Genomic DNA, 20,205 nt, shown 5'->3' on the forward strand with positions numbered 1-20,205 from the left:
AAATTAAAATACATTCAGGTAGTGATTTTGCAGCCGCATATTAAAGAATTTATTCCAAAAGGAACACTTTGGTTCAATTTACCCGAAGTTATTTAGTTCTTTTTTTCAGATATTTACATCCCGTAATATATTATTGACATTAACTGACATTGGTAACTATATATTTTACACAAAATCACTTACCAATACAGTTTATATCCTCCTCTTAGCCAAACTTGGGCGAAAGAAGAAATAGATTCCAGATTTGTAATTATCAACCAAAACAACAAGAAATGGACTTTCCCTATTCCTACTTATGTAAATATTGCAAGAATTATCTAACACAACCTCAACTTCAATAAAGATAACTAACTTTCCTCAAACAACAACAAAGTTAATGGCACATTACAGCAGCAACAACACTTTTAGGGCATTTTACTGGTTGGAAGATTCTGAGGTCAGGAAAGTCATTGCAGAAATGTGGGCTGCTCTTATTTTGAATGAGTATTTCTTTACATTAATTCTATACAATCTCTTTTTTCTGTTTTCTTCTCAAAACCTGTAGTATAACTGTCAGATGCTTTTGAAAGATAAAAATGCTACAGCTACAAGTTGTTGACAAGAAGTATAACTTAAAGGGCTATAGTAGATCAATATATTTAATTAGGCTCATTAAATCATTGTTTCCCAACTTTTTTTTAGCCCAACACCCCCCTAAAGCACTTTTATATTTGCCAACACCCCTCTTTGGCACAATATACTTTCCAGCACCCCCATAGTATAAAAACATGTCTACCATATACTAACATGAGAAAAATGATTCTGCTTTAAATTTTTATCTGCCTTTAAACTGAGCTTACACAGTACCCATGCTCTGAGTAGCAGCTTTGATATCAATGTGACCCTTGAGCTTGATGGTTATGGAAAGAAAACTGCACAGCTGTAAAACTGAGTGACCGTGCAAGTTTCTGGAGCTACAAAACTTTACAGCAGTTTTACAGCTGTGCCATATTCTTTCCATTTCTTGATGATTGACTTAATTGCATTCCAAAGGATATTCAGTGAGTTGGAAATTTTCTTGTATCCATCTCCTGTCTTGTGCTTTTCAATAACCTTTTCCTAGAATTGCTTGGAGGGTTCTTTTGTCTTCATGGTGTGGTTTTTGCTAGGATACTGACTCACCAGCAGTTGGACCTTCCAGATACAGGTGTATTTTTACTACAATCAATCAAAACACCTTGACTGCACACAGGTCTCCAAATTCAGATCTCTATTTAACTAATTAAGTGACTTCTAAAACCAACTGGCTGCATCAGTGATGATTTGATGTGTCATATTAAAGGGGAGGGGATACTTGAGTAAACAATGGATTTGTGTTTTATATTTGTAATTAATTTAGATCACTTTGTAGAGATCGGTTTTCATTTTTACACAAAAGAATAATTTTTTGTTGATCAACGTCAAAAAAAAACCAAATTGAATCCACCATGATTCAATGATCACTGTGATTGGGTTTGTCTCGATAACATTCTGTCCAATGGGATGCCATGTAACATTTGAGAGAGATTGGCAGCATCCAATTTTTAGGAGAATGTGGGTTTTTGAGTCTCTTTTGTAGGAGTTAGGGAGAAGTGAGGTGCAAAGAGGAGCACAATGGAAGACACTCATGGAACTGCCCAAAGGACAGACAGACTTGTTTGCTTCTGAAGAAAAACATGCTGTGCTTTTTTAAAACTTGAATGTCCCCCTCCCCTTCTGAAGAAAAATGTGCTGAGGTAGTGTCTTAGGTTCATTAAAAAATTTCCTGATTGTCACTGTTATGTTTTGTAACTCCAGAAACTAATTGAAAGAAAAACACAGGAGTGGTATATATTTTGTTGAGTTTTTCTTTTTCCTGAGGTGTTTATGATATGATGTGGTGGCATAATGACCTATTTTATTCATGTACTTTTCAGATACAGTATAATCCATATTGAATTATGTAAAGAATGCTTAATCAAACAACATATTTACAATATTACTGAAATATTGAATACACTACACCTAGACAACAGTAAAGCACAAATCAGACTGCTGTTTATCAATTCCAGCTCAGTGTTCAACACCAACTCCCTCTCAAAATTAAGCAACACGCTTCTAAACCTTCCTCTGTAATTCGATCTTTGACTTAGTCATTGAAGACCACAGTCACTGTGGATCAGTCATAACATCTTTTCCTTGGTCACATCAACACAGGCACACCCCAACGATGCTTGTTTAGCCTCTGCTCTGCTCTCTCTACCTGGTGACTGTGTGGCTAAGCACAGCTCAAGCACCATCTATGAGTTGGCAGATGACACCACTGTTGTGGTAAGAGCACAGATGATAACAAGGAGCTATACAGGAATGAGATAAATTATCTGGTTGAGTGGTGTCACAACAACAGCCTTATTCAACATCTGTAAGACCAAGGAATTGATTGTGGACCTCATAGGAAGTGAAAGAATGCACACCAGTCCTCATTGAGGGGTCAATGGTGGAAGGGGTGAGCAGCTTTAAGTTCCTGGGTGTCAACATCTTGGAGGATCTGTCTTGGGTCTAACAGATAGATACAGTCATGAAGAAAGTACACTAGTGGCTCTATGCCATTACAAATTTGAGGAGATTAGGCATGTCACCAGACTCTTGTAAATTTCTGTAGATGTATGGTGGAGAGCACATTGACTGTTATGGAGGCTCTAATGCACAGGATTGTAAGACGCTGCAGAGACTCAGCCACTTTCACCACAGACACAACCCTCCCCATCACTGAGGACATTTTCAAGAGGCAGTGCCTCAAGAAGACAGCATCCATTATTAAAGACCCTCGTCATTCAGAATATTTCCTCTTCTCATTACTACCATCAAGGAGGAGGTACAGGATCCTGAAGACACACACTCAATGCTTAAGAAGCAGATTTTTCCACTCCACCATCAGATTTCTGAAGGGTCAATGAACTCGTGATATTCATCCTTTTTTTGCACTACTTATCTGTTCTGTAACTTTACATTTTTGTACTGTATTGCTGCTGCAAAACAACTTCATGCCGTTTAAGACAATGATAAATCTGATTCTGAATGCTAAGGACAACTAATCTGATTTCATCCAATAGCAAAGTTTGCTTTCTCGAAGCTATGTGTATTTAATTTACAGCATCAAAGAAAATTATATGTAGTAAGAATTCCAATTTACAATTTTTGAACTTGGGCAGTTCTAACCTTTGAGTATCAATAATGATTATTAGATATTGGGAAACATTATAAGAATATGGACTTAGTTTTTATTGGGATTAAACTCTAGATTTCTGTCCTAAAGGCAATGGTGCTGCCACTAAGTTTAATCTTTCATATTGTAAAATTATTATTTCAGGATCTCTGACCTGGTATATCATTTTCAAGTTTCACTGGTCATCTGGCCATATTATTTAATGGACCATCTTAAAATGACAACTCAAATGTCTATTGAAAAAAATTACATTTTGCACTCTGCTTTTTCAGTGTTGATACTGCAATCAACAAGAACATAGGAAACAGAAACAGTAGCCAGTCACCACCCCATCCCACCCTGCCCCAAGCTTGTTAAGCCATTCAGTGAAAACACAAATTATTCAGATTTACCTTCAGCATTCTACTTTCTTCCAATGTCTGTGACTCCTTTGTTGTTCAATTATCTGCTGTTCTAGGTTAGAAAATTTCAAAGGTTCAGAACTATCAAAGAAAAAAATACTCCTCATATCTGTCTGCCAGAGAAAGCAGGATCTCCCAATGGCCACATATTTTAATTCCACGTACCATTCCCATTCTGATATGTCTATCTATGGCCTCCTCTACTGTCAAGATGAAGCCACACTCAGGTTAGAGGAACAACACTTTATATTCCGTCTGGGTAGCCTCCAACCTGATGGCATGAATATTGATTTCTCTAACTTCTGTTAATGCTCCTCCTCCCCTCCTTACCCCATCCCTTATTTATCTATCTATCTATCTATCTATCTATTTATTTATTTATTTATTTATTTATTATCTCCTCCCCCCTTTTTCTCTCTCTCTGCCCCTCTCACAATCATTCCTTGCCTGTTCTCCATCTTCCTCTGGTGCTCCCCCCTTCCCCTTTCTTTCTCCCTAGGCCTCCTGTCCCATGATCCTTTCCCTTCTCCAACTGTGTATCCCTTTTGCCAATCAACTTTCCAGCTCTTAGCTTCATCCTTCCCCCCTTACCTTCTCCTATCATTTTGGATTTCCCCCCTCCCCCTCTCAAATCTCTTACTATCTCTTCTTTCAGTTAGTCCTGATGAAGGGTCTCGGCCCGAAACGTCGACTGTACTTCTTCCTATAGATGCTGCCTGGCCTGCTGCATTCCAGTGTGTGTGTTGCTTAAATTTCCAGCATCTGCAGATTTCCTCGTGTTTGCTCCTCATATCTTGTTGAATTTAGCAACTTTAAACAATAGCACCTTGTTTTCAGATGCTTCCAACCAGGGGTCCACTAACACCTGGGTTAATGGTAGGGGTCCATGGTGTAAGAAAGGTTGGGAACCCCTGCATCCTCCCAGTGCCCAAACGAGAGAAAATTTGCAGATGCTGGAAATCCAAAGCAACACACAGAAAATGCTAAAGGAACTCAGCAGGCAAGGCAGTGTCTATGGAAAAGAATACAGTTGATGTTTTGAGCCAAGACCCCTCAGAAGGACTGGAGGAAAAACGATGAGGAGTCAGTGTCCACTCTGCCCATCTCTCTATGTTTCAATCAGAGCCTTATTCTTAGAATTGGTCAATCCTCGTTTCCTACATCAACCACTTCATCTCAGGAATTAAACTAGTGAATAAGATTCTAAACGTGTCGTGAAAGTGAACTGCATTTTTAAATGTAATTTTCAGATACAAATCACCTAATGCACTCTCACAGATTGATTTGTAAATAAATCTTGGGAGAATCATCCCACTATTTTAAAACTCGTGAGACCCATGGTCATATTTTATTGATCTGAAATAATACGCTAATGAGTAAAATTTCATATCCACCTACTGTTCCAAAAACCCCGCACCGCTGTGATGTACTTCAGTTTTAAATTAATTCTACATTCTTTGCAATGGAATCGTTAGTACAATATCTCCTTTTAACTGAAAACTTGCACAAACGCCTCACTGCCAGACTTCTTTGTGACATTTAATCAGTCTTACGCATGAATAATGTTGTAGGTAAGAGCAAGAAATGCATGTCTATCAATTCATTCATTTATTGATGTTATTATGTACAATTCTCCCACTGGCGAGTTTAAACAATGGCAGTAACTGACTAAAGGTTCCGGCTGCAGTAGCATGGTCGGAACGTTTTCACGTTGCCTGCATTACTCCACCCGGACTAGAATGTGGTGACGGAGCAGCGCGCGGTGCCATGGCGTTTAATTTGGGTGGTGGGACATCAGGTGAGTATGGCGGTGGGAGAACGAGCCTCAGCATGGACTGCAGCTGATAAAAATGAATTTATATGTATACATTGCATCACGGTGATCTCGGGGGAGATGACCGTTGCGGCTGTTAATGGTGCTCCGGTGTTCGGAGCCTGAGACTGGTTCCGGCCGACCGCTGCTGTCGGTTACTGGAGACAATGGAATAGAATTGTCGCTTGTGCTATCGGTGGACACGAAACCCATGGGCAGAGTGGCACAGATCTAGGAGAGAATGCGATGGACCCGTCCCAGGGGCAGTAACTGTAAACGGTGGGGGGGAGGTGGCGGGTTGCAAATTGCATATGATGAAGCCCCACCCCTACCAAATCAAAAATCATACTGGAAGCGTAAGAGACTTTGGATAACCTATCGAGAATACAATGGGGCTGAGATTGTAAAGGGAGCTGGGAAGGGCATGTAATAAGGGCATTGTCACAATTGTAATAGGGGACTTCAATATGCAAGGGGATTGGGAAAATCAGGTTGGTGTCGGATCGCAAGAGAGGGAATTACAAGGTAGCTTTTTAGAGCAGCTTGTGATCGAGCCTACTTTAGATTGGGTGTTGTCTAATAACATAAATCTTATTAGGGAGCTTAATGTAAAGGAGCCCTTAGGAGACAGTGATTATAATATGGTAGAATTCATACTGCAATTCGAGAGGGAGATGCATAAGTTACATGTAGCAGTATTGCAGTGGAATAACGTGAATTACAGGCCTAAGAGATGAGCCTGCCTAGGTGGATACTGGCGGGGATAACAGCAGAATAGATAGAGGTGGCTGAAGTTTATGGGACTAGTTCATAATGCGCAGGATAGAAGAAGTTGCTCTCAAATGGCAGAGCTAGGCAACTGTGGTTGACAAGGGACATTAAGGTCTGCATAAAAGGTAAGGAAAAGGGCATGTAGCAAAAATGAGTGGGAATTTGGATAATTGGGAAGTTTTAAAAATCCAACCAAAGGCAATAATAAAGCTAAAAGAAGGAAAAAGATGAAATATGAGGACAAACTAACAAAATAAAGCAGGATACTAAAAGTTTTTTCAATTATGTAAATAAAAGGGAGATGAGAGTCGATCTTGGACCACTGGAAAATGATGTTGCTGAGACAGTAGTGGGGGCAAGGAAATGGCAGATGAACTTAACAAGCATTTTGCTTCAGTCTTTACTGTGGAAGACACTAGCAGTGTGCCAGAGGTCTGTGAGTGTCAGGGAGCAGGAGTGAGTGCCACTGCTATTACAAAGGAAAAAGTGCTAGGCAAACTGAAAGGCCTTAAGGTGGAGAAGTCAACTGGATCAGATGGACTACATCTCAGAGTCCTGAAAGAGATTGCCGAAGCGATAGCTTTGCATTGGTCATAACCTTTCAATAATCATTTGATTCTGGCATGGCCCCGGAGGACTGGAAGATTGCAAATGTCACTCTACTCTTTAAGAAGGGAGGAAGACAAAAGAGGAAATTATAGGCCAGTTAGCCTAACCTCAGTGTTTGGGAAAATGTTGGAGTCCATTATTAAGGACGAGGTTTCGAGGTACTTGGACACTAATGATAAAATAAGTCAAAGTCAAAACGGTTTCCATAAAGGGAAGTCTTGCCTAGGTAAATCTGTTGGAATTCTTTGAAGAAGTAACAAGCAGGGTGGACAAATGAGAAGCAGTGGATGTCATTTACTTAGATTTTCAGGAGGCGTTTGTTAAGGTGCCACACATGAGGCTGCTTAACAAAATAAAATCTGTTGGTGTTGCAGGAAAGATTCTGGCATGGATAGAGCAATGGCTGAAAGGCAGGAGGCGGCGAGTGGGAATAAAAGGGGCCTTTTCTGGTTGGCTGCCAGTGATTAGCAGTGTTTCTCAGGGGTCAGTATTGGGACCGCTACTTTTCAAGTTGTTTGTCAATGATTAGATAGTGGAATTGATAGCTTTGTGACTAAGTTTGTGGAGGATACGAAGATAGGTGGAGGGGTAGGTAGTGCTGAGGAAGCAATGCAATTCCAGCAGGTCTTCGACAAATTGGAAGAATTGGCAAGAAAAGTGGCAGATAGAATACAGTGTTGGGAACTATATGATAATGCATTTTGGTAAAAGGAACAATAGTGCAAATCAGAATTCAAAAATTCAAACAGCAGAGATGCAGAGGGACTTAGGAGTCCTTGTGCAAGAGTCCCAGAAGGTTAATTCGCAGGTTGAGTGTGTGGTAAAGAAGGCAAATGCAGTGATGGCATTTATTTCAAGGGCAATGGAATAGAAAAGTATGGAGATAACACTGAACCTTTATAAGACACTAGTCAGGCTGCACTGGGAGTATTGTCAACAGTTTTAGGCCCCTTATCTCAAAAAGGATGTATTGTCATTTGAGACTTTTCAGAGGAGTTTCACGAGAATGATTCTGGGAATGAAGAGGTTAACATCTGAGGAACGTCTGGCAGTTTTGGGCCTGTACTCACTGGAATTTAGAATAATGCGTGGGGAACTCATTAAAACCTACCAAATGTTGAAAGGACTAGATAGGGTGAATATGGAGAGGGTGTTTCCTGTGGAGGGGATATCTAGAACTAGAGGGCCCAGCCTCAATATTGAGGGATGACCCTTTAGAACAGAGGTAAGGAGACATTTTTTTTTAAGCCAAGGAATGGTGAATCTGTGGAATGCTTTGCCACAGACTGTGGTGGTGGCCAAGTCTGTGGGTCTATTTAAAGTGGAAGTTGATAGAGTCCTGATTGGTCGGGGCATCAAGGGATGTGGTGAGATGGCAGTTGTATGGGTTGAATGAGATCTGGGATCAGCCATGATGAAATGGTGGAGTGGACTCAATGGGCTGAATGGCCTAATTCTGCTCCTGTGTCTTATGGATTGCAATATGCAGTTCTGGGTTTTCATCTCTTGCAAATCAGAATATACTAGAACTGCTTAGCATATGGAGCAGTATCTAGTGAGAGGTATAGTTAACTTGGATCAGTGATCTTTCATCAGAACATGGAAAGCACTGTCAATAAAAGCAGATCAGTAAGGCCATTAGGAATAATCTTCTCCTGAAATTGTGGTATTGAATTAGAATTTATTTGGGTTGAACAGCGAAGCAGCAGAAAGCAGAAAACTTTGGCAGTCAATCAGGCCCCAGAATGGTTGTTATGATATAGAAAGCACTACAAATGGGGGAATTAAAGATGCATGTAAAAGGAATAATGTACTAAGATTTGACTGACAAATGTATCCAATACAATATGAAATTAATGTATTTATGTATATGAAATGGACTCTCAGATTTGCAGGCTGTGTAGGGAATAGGCATTGTAAATATAGAACTGTACATTAGAAAAAATGAATTAGTAATATTCAGATTCAGTTTATTGTCATTTATAAACCACAAATACAATGCAGTTAAAAAATGAGACAACATTCTCCAGAATGATATCACGAAAAAGCACAAAACAGACCACACAACAGACCACTTCTTGTTATAATGAAACTTTTACAAAAGCGTGAACATCGAATAGAATTTTGCAATAAGTTCAAAACTGATATGGTTCAAGAAGAAAATGGAATTTTCAATCTATACAAGTATACTATGAAAATAGAAGTCATTTATTGTCAATTAACTGTATACATGTATACCATCAAAAGAGATGTTTCTCTGGACCAAGGTGTAAAGCACTGTAGAGCACGTAACAAGCGTAACACACAGTAATTTAGGAAATTACGAATTAAATCTACAAAGGAATTTGCGCATAGTTAAAGTAAAGTGCATAAATTAAATATTGTAGGTACGGTACAAATTAACCGGTGACACTTTGACTGCAATGCAGCAGGGAGTTCAGAAGCCTAATGAGGGTAGAAGCAGTTTCCCACCTTGACTGTTATTGTCTTTATGCTTTGGAGTTTCCTGCTTGATGGTAGAATGCCAACGAGGATGCTGGATGGATGGGATCCTGGATAATACTAAGGGCCCTGTGTACGCAGTGCTCTTGATAAATGTCCCTGATGGATGTAAGGAGACCCCTATAATCCTCTTGGCCATTCTCCCTGTCCTTTGTAGGGACTTCCAGTCCGATGCTCTGCTGCTCCCATTTCAGATAGAGATGCAGCTTGTCAGGATGCCCTCAGTGGTGCTCCTGTAAAATTCGGTTAAAATGGGGAGTTTGGGGGTAGCCTCACTTGCTTCAAACTCCTTAGGGAGTGGAGATGCTGCTGTGCCTTCTTATTCAGGGAGATGATATTGAGGGATCAGGTGAGGTCATCTGTGATGTGAACTCTCAGGAACTTGCACTTAACTCTCTCTATGTAGAAGTCATGTATGTGCAGAGAGAAATTGTTCATATTTATCTTCCTAAAGTCTGCATCATTTCCTTGGTCTCCTCCACGTTCAGACTTGGGTTGTTGTTCACACATCAGTCCAGCAGTCGCTCCACTTCCTCTCTGTACTTCGTGACTCATCATTGTTGATGAGGCCAGTCACTTTTGTGTCATCTGCAAACTTGACATGGCTGGTAAGTTGGGAAACTAAAGAAATAATGCATGGTTTGCAATAGATACAATAGGACTGTGTAGCTCGGGTGGCTGATGGTTGAGTTGAGTTGTTCTCTGATCTTGGTAATTCATTTGCAAACGTTTTGTCACCATATGTCTCCTCAAATGGTGATGTAACACTTGCAAATTGATTACTAAGATTGGAGGACAACTCAACCCGAATTTTTAAGCTATTAAAATTGAAATACAAAACATATCCAGTTTAAAATCAGTTTTTTTAAAAAAGACATTTAACTGTCCCACTGTAGCAGTGTGCTACACACAGCACTGAAATAACGACACGGAGTCGGTAAACTGCAGTTAAAAAAAGATTTTATTCGAACTTCGCGGCCTTGCTTTAAAGCCTCCCTGATCCCGCCCTCCCCGGGTGCGGATGCTGTAGGGGGCACGTATTCACAGTCCTGTCCCGCGCGCGGATGCTTTAGGGGGCACGTATTCACAGTCCCGCGCGGGCTTTTCCCTTTGTTGGTGAAGCAGACCTGGCGCCCTTTTGGGACTGGCCTTTATGCCGGCGCGCTGGCTATTTGTGAGCCGGTTTGAGTGCGCTAGGAAGTGGGTCGCCACACCACCATCATTATTTGGGGAATGTTAACAAGACTGTGCTCTTCCTTCAGACTCCATTTGGAGCTCTACATCTTTCTGAACTTTCTAGCAGACACATTTTGCATTGCATGCCAGTGATATTTAGTCCAAAATTTTTGCACATTTTAAAGAATCTTGGAGATTTTGTTCTGTGTTAACTAAACTTGAAATTCTGTTTGCTTTCAGTAAACACTGGGGTGGGTTTGAAAACTTTAAAAGGGTGCAGCGACAGAAAAGATCTTCAATTATCTTTAAAAATCTCAGCACATGAGATAATGCTACAATCTGAAAATGTTTAGAAAACATAAATTCAGGAGCTACTGTAATTTTTATTAGTGTTTGGGGCAGCACAGTAGCATTATTACAGTGCTAGTGACCCGGGTTCAATTCCCGATATTGTCTATAAGGAGTTTGTATGTCTTCCCCATGACTGTGTGGGTTTCCTCTGGGTTCTCTGGTTTCCTCCTACATTACAAAGACCTACAGGTGAATGGGTTAGATGGTCACATGGGTGCAGTTGGGCCGTAAGGACCTGTTACTGTGCTGTATGAAATTTAAAATCCTTGGCAGTCCAACTTTTTTTCAGTGAATTCCATCTTTTCCAAATTTCTATCCATCCAGATTGCTGGATTGAGGGAAAACTGCTTCATTGAGGGATGTTTTTTGAGGGATGATTTTTACAACTAATGCTCTTTCAATACTCAAGTTTACTAATGATGCTGCAGAAAAACTTTAAGAAATATGTAAAAATTTCTGCATATTTTAGCTACAGTTGACCTTCACTAATCTGACTACCTGTAATCTGGTTCCTTCGATAATCCGGCACTGATTTCAAATTTCCTGGGCCACCGTACCAATCTGCTGCACATTGATTTGGTTGCGCTAGATCTGTTCACGTGTTGGTGCGCTCTTGTAAGCACTGACAGGCAATTCCTGCTTGTTTTCTTGTATTTGTTAATATCATTTGCTCTTTTGTAGCCCCAATTATGGCCCCAGTGAGTAAAGGTAATGCAGCTCATGCTGTGAAGTGAAGACACTGCACATTATCCATTAAAGATAAGGTGGAACTCTTGAAAAATCTGGACAGTGGGCACGGAGCAACCACTATTCGCTTAACATCGACGGCTCCTCGGTAGAGATCGTTAAGAGCACCAAATTTCTTGGTGTTCACCTGCTAGAGAATCTCACTTGGTCCCTCAACACCAGCTCCATAGCAAAGAAAACCCAGCAGTGTCTCTACTTTCTGCGAAGGCTGAGGAAAGTCCATCTCCCACCCCCCATCCCCATCACATTCTACAGGGGTTGTATCGAGAGCATCCTGAGCAGCTGCATCACTGCCTGGTTCGGAAATTGCACCATCTCGGATCGCAAGACCCTACAGCGGATAGTGAGGTCAGCTGAGAAGATCATCGGGGTCTCTCTTCCCGCCATCACAGACATTTACACTACATGCTGCATCTGCAAAGTAAACAGCATTATGAAGGACTCCACGCACCCCTCATACAAACTCCTCTCCCTCCTGCCGTCTGGGAAAAGGCACCGAAGAATTCGGGCTCTCACGACCAGACTATGTAACAGTTTCTTCCCCCAAGCTATCAGACTCCACAATACCTGAAGCCTGGACTGACACCTTGCCCTATTGTCCTCTTTATTATTTATTGTAATGCCGGCACTGTTTTATGCACTTTATGCAGTCCTGTAGGTCTGTAGTCTAGTGTAGCTTTCTCTGTTGTTTTTTTTTACGTAGTTCAGTCTAGTTTTTGTACTGTGTCATGTAACACCATGGTCCTGAAAAATGTTGTTTCATTTTTACTATGTACTGTACCAGCAGTTATGGTCGAAATGACAATAAAAGTGACTTGACTTGACTCCTCAATACCCAGAGCCTGGACTGACACCTTACTGCCCTATTGTCCTGTTTATTATTTATTGTAATGCCTGCACTGTTTTGTGCACTTTATGCAGTCCTGGGTAGGTCTGTAGTCTAGTATAGTTGTTACTGTTTTTTTTTCCTCGGTTGTTTTTTACGTAGTTCAGTCTAGTTTTTGTACTGTGTCATGTAACACCATGGTCCTGAAAGATGTTGTCTCATTTTTACTATGTACTGTACATAGCAGTTATGGTCGAAATGACAATAAAAATGACTTGACTTGACAGTGGTGTATCGGTGAAAAGCTCGTGCGAGTGTTACAACATTGGCTGTTCCACATTGTATGATATAAAGAAACAAAAAGAAAAACTGCTACATTTTTTTTGCTGATAGTGGCTTAAAGAAACAGATGTGCATAAGAAAAATAATGAAAGACTGAAGAAGTTTGGAACTAGATAAAGTGCTGATAATGTGGTTTAATCTTGTAAGTGAAGATGTTGAACTATCTGGAGATATGGTGAAGGAATAAGCAAAAGTCCTAGTTCTTCATGAAACACTAGATTATGAGTGTGACTAAAGTGAAGGCTAAAGTGACTGTGGTGTGCGGTGAAAAACGTTCAGCAGACAAGGAAGCAACAGTAGAGTTTGTTGAAGAAACTGTTGTGCCAGTTTCAGCACCAGTTCCTCATGCTTCACTCATTTTTCAAGATGAAGATGTTGATGATCCTGACAACCTCACACTTGCAGACATGTAACTTTGCCTGAAGGTATATTAAGCGTCTCACTTTAGAAGCGGAAGTGCTCAACCTTTCTGTATAAGTTAATTTCTGTACCCTTTATTTTATTTGTGCCTGTACAGTATATTACTTTATTAAAATTTCACTTGCTATTCATTTATTATTTCTGTTTCATTATTATCTAACTTGTACTGATGTAAATAATATTTTAAAGGTATGATGAGGCAGTTAGCTATTGCTTAATGTGATCCTTCTGTAATTCGGCATTTTCACTAATTGGGAACTCCTCAGGTCCCAATGGTGCCGGATTATAGAAGGTCGACCTGTATCTTAAATTCTGCAGGTACAAACTTGGAAACCTAATTGTCTGTCATTCTGTTGTTGGTACAGTAAGCAGTATTAATGAAGTTATGTTTTGACTGTTATATGTAGGAATATATCAGTCCAGCATTATCAATCTGCTTTTGTTTTACAATGGAACAACTAACTGCTTTTGTTGTAGAAATTGTTATAAGCTAACCGAACAATAGCAAAGCTCATATTATGTTTTGATACATATTAGGGATTTCTGCTTAGGTTCAAGTTTAGAGGCTTGATTATTGTTACCATATTTAATTGCAGTGAGTATGGTAGACATGTCTTTTAAAAACTTTTGAATGCAATATTACATTTTCTGAAAATGACCATTGTGTCCCAAAATGACTTGGAAATAGTTCTGTTTAATCTCCATAAATTTCAAGTAGGGATGGTCCCAGAAAGTAGGTGTGTGTTGTGATGAATTTTTTGATGGACCAATTTTTAGCAATGTTAACTGGGTCAAGTTACCAATCCTAATTAATCAAGGAGGATCTTTTTAAGGAAACAAGCTTTTAGAATTGTTGCTCTTTTTGAGAAACTCCCTGACCGTGTTGGTTCATGGCAGGTTTTATGCTTGAAGTGGGAAAATTATTTGAGTGAAAATTTGAGGATGGACCCTTAATAATGAAGGTAGGGTGAGATTAATGGGATAGAAACATAGAAAACCTACAGCACAAAGTCCACAAAGCTGTGCCGATCATGTCCCTACTTTAGAACTACCTAGGTTTTACCCATAGCCCTCTATTTTTCTCAGCTCCATGTAGCCACCCAGGAGTCTCTTAAAAGACCCTGTCATTTCCACTTTCACCATTGCCATTGGCAGCCCATTCCACGCACTCACCACTCTGCATAAAAAACCCCCCAAAAAAACCACAACAACAACTTAACCCTGACATCTCCTCTGTACCTACTTCCAAGCACCTTAAAACTGTGCTCTCTAATGATAGCCATTTCAGCTCTTGGAAAAAGCCTCTGACTATCCACATGATCAATGCCTGTCATTATCTTATACACTTCTATCAGGTCACCTCTCATCCTCTGATGCTCCAAGAAGGCTGAGTTCACTCAACCTATTCTCATAAGGCATGCTCCCCAATCTAGCCAACATTCTTGTAAATCTCTTCTGCTCCCTTTCTATGGCTTCCACATCCTTCCTGTAGTGAGGTGACCAGAACTGAGCACGGTACTCCAAGTGGGATCTGACCAGGGTCCTATATAGCTGCAACATCGCCTCTCAGCTCTTAAACTCAATCCAACGATTGATGAAGGATTGGTACCTATAGCAGATAGTGTCCATACTGTAAATTATTTCGTTTTACAGGGTTTGTATGTTCTGTGACGGTGCTCTGGTTTCCTTCCACATTTCCCAAAGTCATGGTTAGAGTTAGTGAGTTGTGAGCATGCTCTGTTGGTGCCAGAAGTATGATGATACTCGTGAGCTGCCCAGCACAATCCTCGCTGATTTGATTGACACAAATAGCACATTTCATTGTATGTTTTGGTGTTTCAGTGTACATGTGACAAATAAATCAAATCTTTAGTCTTTATGAATTTGTGGCTAATTTATTGGGCAGTTTTAGTCCTTTTTATTTGCATTCAGAGGAAATGCATTTGAAATAAATTTAATCACAAGCTTTTGCCAATCTGGATACTGATTACTGATTTAAAAAGAAACTGGGAGTCAGTCCCAGATTTTTTTTTAATACCTTCTGGACCTGGAACTGTACAAAATACAGTTGCTGCTTCCTGCAGAGGAAATGACGGATAAACTGAATGACTTCTACAGTAGAATTGCTAATTTCATGTATTCTTTAACTGAAAGAATGGAAATTGACAAATAATGACCTGATTTTATTATTTGTCAATAAAGAACAGAAATGGAAATAGTACAATTTATGAGATGATATTTGTACCCTTTTTAATTATATAATTCATTTAAAAACAATTAAATTCAGAATTTGGGTTTGGAGGAGCATTTGACACCTCTCAAATGTGATTTTTGCAAGCTGGTATGGTATTACTGAAAGTAGATGCACATCAAATTGCTACTTGTTTCAATGCTTGTTTAGTTTTGAATGACGGTGTCATTATTTTTAAGTTTGGATTTACATCAATAGCAGTATGGACATTCACATTTCAGAAGCACAGTTGATCTGCAAAAACTACAGGAAATTCACAGTGATGTCTGACAGAAAGACTAATTCCATGATTTTTGTGGGGAAACTTCACTGGAGCTGTCAAAATGTATGAGCTGGGCGGTTTATTGCTAAGGCATGCCTGTGGAATAAGGTTAGCTGAGGTAGCTTAAATAGTTCTGCATTGGGTTCTTAACTTTCTCAAAGGGAATAGAATGCCATTCCGTTAGTCAACATTGTAGGTGACCTTGATGGAAGAGTAACATCATAGCATCAAATCCTTGATTACTAATTTTGGGAATTCTTGAACCCTTAAGTATGACTCTAGCATTGAATAACATCCTGCTTTCTTGTCATGCTTTTCTCTTCCGTAGAAAAATGAGTTCATTTGTCTTAATAATTATGAATGTGTTCCTTGTAGGAACCACTGGATTTTCTTTTGGCTCATTTGGTGCCAAAACAACAGCAACGACGGGTTTTGGATTTGGAACTACTGCCACAACAGCTGCCTCAGGATTTGGAGGTAAATAAATATCTTCTATATACTTGCCTTTTCAGTAATTGGGTGAGTGCAAAATACTCTGTCATGCATTTTCACCTGCCAGTATGAATCTTTCCAATTTTGTTGTGTATTAAAAATGCATCTGATGTACTTTTCAGTCATGACATTTTATTTTTTTTATCCTTTTGTGTATTTTATCCTGCGTATATTGAATCACAGGTAAATATCAGCTTAATGTGATTTAGTTTATCAGACTACCGTAGATTCCGGACTACAGAGCGCACCTGATTAAAAGCCGCTGGCTCTAATTTTAGAAATAAAATCAATTTTTTACTTGTACAGGCCGCACCGGATTTTCGGCCGCAGGTGTCCCACGTTGTAATATGAGATATTTACACAGAAAGATATTACACGTGAGGATTTTTTAACTTTTAATTAAATCCATATGGTAACATAAACAAATACATATTGCAAATGCTTTTTTTCGAACCGTGCCCGTAACGCGGTTACTTTTAAATATACGTTGCGTATACTTCTTTACTGAACAACATTCCAATATCTCCTAACGACTGGTAAAAAATATATATACTGCAGCCTACCAGGAAAAGTTATTGATCGCCTTTAACTTAAAAGCAGCGTTTTCGCTCCGCCGCTCACCCCCCTCCTTCCCGTTTATCGCAAACCGGTATATTTCCCACAAGACGCGGCGAAACCGGGTGTGACGTCATAGCATCCCGCGATGTAGTACAGAAAACAAATATAGTTAAAACTCTTCTAACTTTAACTAGAAAATGAATTACTAAGCGAAAATATTATAAACTAAATAACTGCCATAAAGGCAGCACAATGCTTTTCTTCGAGTGTTTTCCATGTTGATGAGGGTGAGTACAAATGACTGATTTACAATAATTTAATTGTGAAAGTGCGCTTGATTTATCGGACAATTTCATTGAACTACTCATCAATTTTATTGGTCTACTGTTACGAGGCAAAATGTTTTTGGCGGCATGAAAAAAAATAATGCATTAGCCGCTCCGTATTAAAGGCCGCAGAGTTCAAAGCTGTTCAAAATGTGGGAAAAAAGTAGCGGCTTAAAATCCGGAATCTACGGTATTTCTATTTTATTTCAGGCATTTGATCTTTAAAGATTCACCAGGCTAAGATTCCACAGTGATTTTTAGATGAAATGGAACAGTCATTATGAAGCAGTCGTTATTTGTACATCTGTTTAAAAATTTAATCAATGTAGACTTTTAATATTTTCGGTTTACCTCTCAACTTCTGTTGAGTAGTTTTGTTTAATCAATGAACATTGCCAACATGATGGAATTTGCCAGCCTTATGTGGCAGATGCAGTGATCTTTTGTGCATGGGAGCAGGCATCATTGATGTCAGTGTACTTGTCACTTCAACTCTTTTGCATTAAAAGAAAGAATATTTAAAATTGCATAGAGGATTGGGACAGATATACTGGCCATACCGAGGTAACAAACAGGCTCCATTTTTTTTGCGGTCATCTACAAGTTGAATTTGGCCATAAGTTGGAAAGCACACAAAAATCATTTGTTTTGTTAACCATAACTCCACAGTATTGTCATCAGTGGCATTAAAAACCTACGACTGTCAAGAAAGAACAGTTACTAAAATGAAGTGGGGGACGAGAGAGTAAACTAGTCCTGCCATTAGTAGGAATGAACACATACATGCACTGTGCTTTTTGAGTTTAGTAATGCTGTAGGAGGTTGTTCATATCTCAGTAATTCAGACATTTGTAATCGGGATAGCCTGTAAAGAACACAAGGTAAAATAGTAAGTGCTTCAAAAAGGGGATGCTAGAACAAATATGGAAAGGGTATCAAGATTCCAACTTCCTCCCTGCCCTCAAATTTACCTGATCCATTTCTGACACCTCCCTGCCTTTTCTCGATCTCGCTCTCTGTCTCTGTCTCTGGAGACAGCTTATCTACTGATGCCTATTATAAGCCCAGTGATTCTGACAGCTGCTTGGACTATACCTCTTCTTACCCTGTTACTTCTAAAAGTGTCAACCCCTTCTCTCAATTCCTCTGCCTCCATTGGATCTGCTCTCAGGATAAGGCTTTTCATTCCAGAACTAAGGAGATGTCCTCCTCCTTCAATGAAAGGGGCTTCCCTTCCTCCACCATCAACACTGCCCTCAACTAAATCTCTTCTATTTCACGCATGTCTGCTCTCTCCCCATCCTTGTCAAACCCCATGTCAAAAACCTTGGTGTGATATTTGATTCTGCCTTTAAGTTTGACAAGCAAGTTAATGCAGTAGTAAAAGCCAGCTTTTTCCAGCTTTGTACTATTGCCAAATTCAAGCCGGTTTCTCTTTCAAAGATCTCGAGAAAATCATCCACGCCCTTATATCTTCCCTCTTGGACTACAGTCAACCCTCCTTATCTGTGAGGGATTGGTTCCGGGACACCTTGCAGATACCAAAAAACACGGATGCTCAAGTCCCTTGTTCAGTCTGTCTCAATACGGTGGACCTTAGGACCCAGTGGAACCCCAGACCTCATTAAACCTGTCTCAGTGCGGTGGACATCAGGACCCGGCGATGGAGCTCTGAATCCGCAGTGTTTCTGTTCACGAAAATAATCACGATTGAAAATAAAGTGGAAATAATAAAGTGATCGGAAAGAGGTGAAACACCATCGGTCATTGTAAAACCGTTAGGCTATAGTCGGTCAGTGATCGGAACAATTTTAAAGGATAAAGTGAGAAAGGCTCTGCCCTGATGAAAGCTACAATTATTACTAAGCAACGCAATGGTTTAATAATTGGGTTTTGGGGTTTTGAGTTTTTGATCCTCCACATCAACCTGGCACGTTCCCGAGCCCGGCGCTGAAGCATAGGTTCTTAAGTGTTTTATATGCATAGAATATACTAAGACAAACGTTTGACTAACTGACACTAAACAATACTAAATGTATTATCCACGATCCACGATAACCTACGCACATCCTCCTGTATACCTTAAATCATCTCTAGATTACTTATAACACCTAATACAATGTAAATGCTATGTAAAATAGTTGATATACTGCATTGTTTAGGGAATAATGACAAGAAAAAAAGTCTGTACATGCTCGAACAACATGTGCTGGACCAGCACTTCTGGGTTTTCTCAATTTGTTGATGCGGAACTCGCGGATAAGGAAGACCGACTGTACTCCGATTCCCTGTATACTGGGATTAGTCAGTTGTCCCTGTCCTGCCTGCAACTGGTCCAGAACGCCGCAGCCAGGCTCCTGACAGGTGCCCGGAAGAGGGACCATATTACTCCTATCCTGGCCTCTCTCCACTGGCTGCCAGTACGGATTTGAATTGATTTTAAGGTTCTCTTGTTTGTTTATAAAGCCCTAAATGGGCTGGCCCCCTTCTATATTGCAGACCTTCTAACCCTTATTCTACTTCCAGGTCCCTCAGGTCGGTTGACTTGGGGCTCCTGACTGTCCCGCGATCTAAACTTAAGTTCAGGGGTGACCGCGCCTTTGCTGGTGCAGCCCCTAGACTGTGGAACAGCATTCCCCTCCCTATCAGATCTGCCCCCTCCATTGACTCTTTAAAATCCAGGCTCAAAGCTTACCTTTATTCACTAGCGCTCGAGTCTTCCTGATGTGGCGGAGTTTTGGCTTGTGCCTAGGCTCATGTGTTGTTTATTTTGTACTTATAAACTGAGTGCCTTGGTGTTTATATCTGTGTTTCTTGTATTTGTGATTTTAGCTACCTGTTATGGTTTGTACAGCACTTTGGTCAATGAGTTGTTTTTAAATGTGCTTTATAAATAAGTTTGACTTGACTTGACATAATTCTGTCACCCCACCAGGGATAGGGTTCCTCTTGTCCTCACTTACCATCCCACCAGCCTCCGCGTCCAACTCACAATTCTCCGTAACTTCTGCTATCTCCAACAGGATCCCACCACCAAGTACATTTTTTCCCTTCCCCCTCCACTCCCTATGCGACTCCCTTGTCCATCTCCCTCCTGGCACTTATCCTTGCAAGCAGAACAAGTGCCACACCTGC

At 40.1% G+C, this 20,205-nt stretch overlaps 1 protein-coding gene across 4 annotated transcripts in view; it reads left to right on the forward strand.

The window, feature by feature from the left end:
- Positions 1–5,360: 5,360 nt before the first annotated feature.
- nup54 (nucleoporin 54) overlaps positions 5,361–20,205 on the forward strand; it is a 66,697-nt gene continuing 51,852 nt past the window's right edge. For all 4 annotated transcript variants that reach the window (XM_073065067.1, XM_073065068.1, XM_073065069.1 and 1 more), the window contains exons 1-2: positions 5,361–5,422; positions 16,070–16,171. In XM_073065067.1, coding sequence (XP_072921168.1) covers positions 5,392–5,422; positions 16,070–16,171 — 133 coding nt within the window. In that variant the 5' untranslated portion in view covers positions 5,361–5,391. The remainder of the gene's footprint in view (positions 5,423–16,069; positions 16,172–20,205) is intronic.

Source organism: Hemitrygon akajei, chromosome 13, assembly GCF_048418815.1.
Source record: "Hemitrygon akajei chromosome 13, sHemAka1.3, whole genome shotgun sequence".
NCBI classification, from domain to species: domain Eukaryota; kingdom Metazoa; phylum Chordata; class Chondrichthyes; order Myliobatiformes; family Dasyatidae; genus Hemitrygon; species Hemitrygon akajei.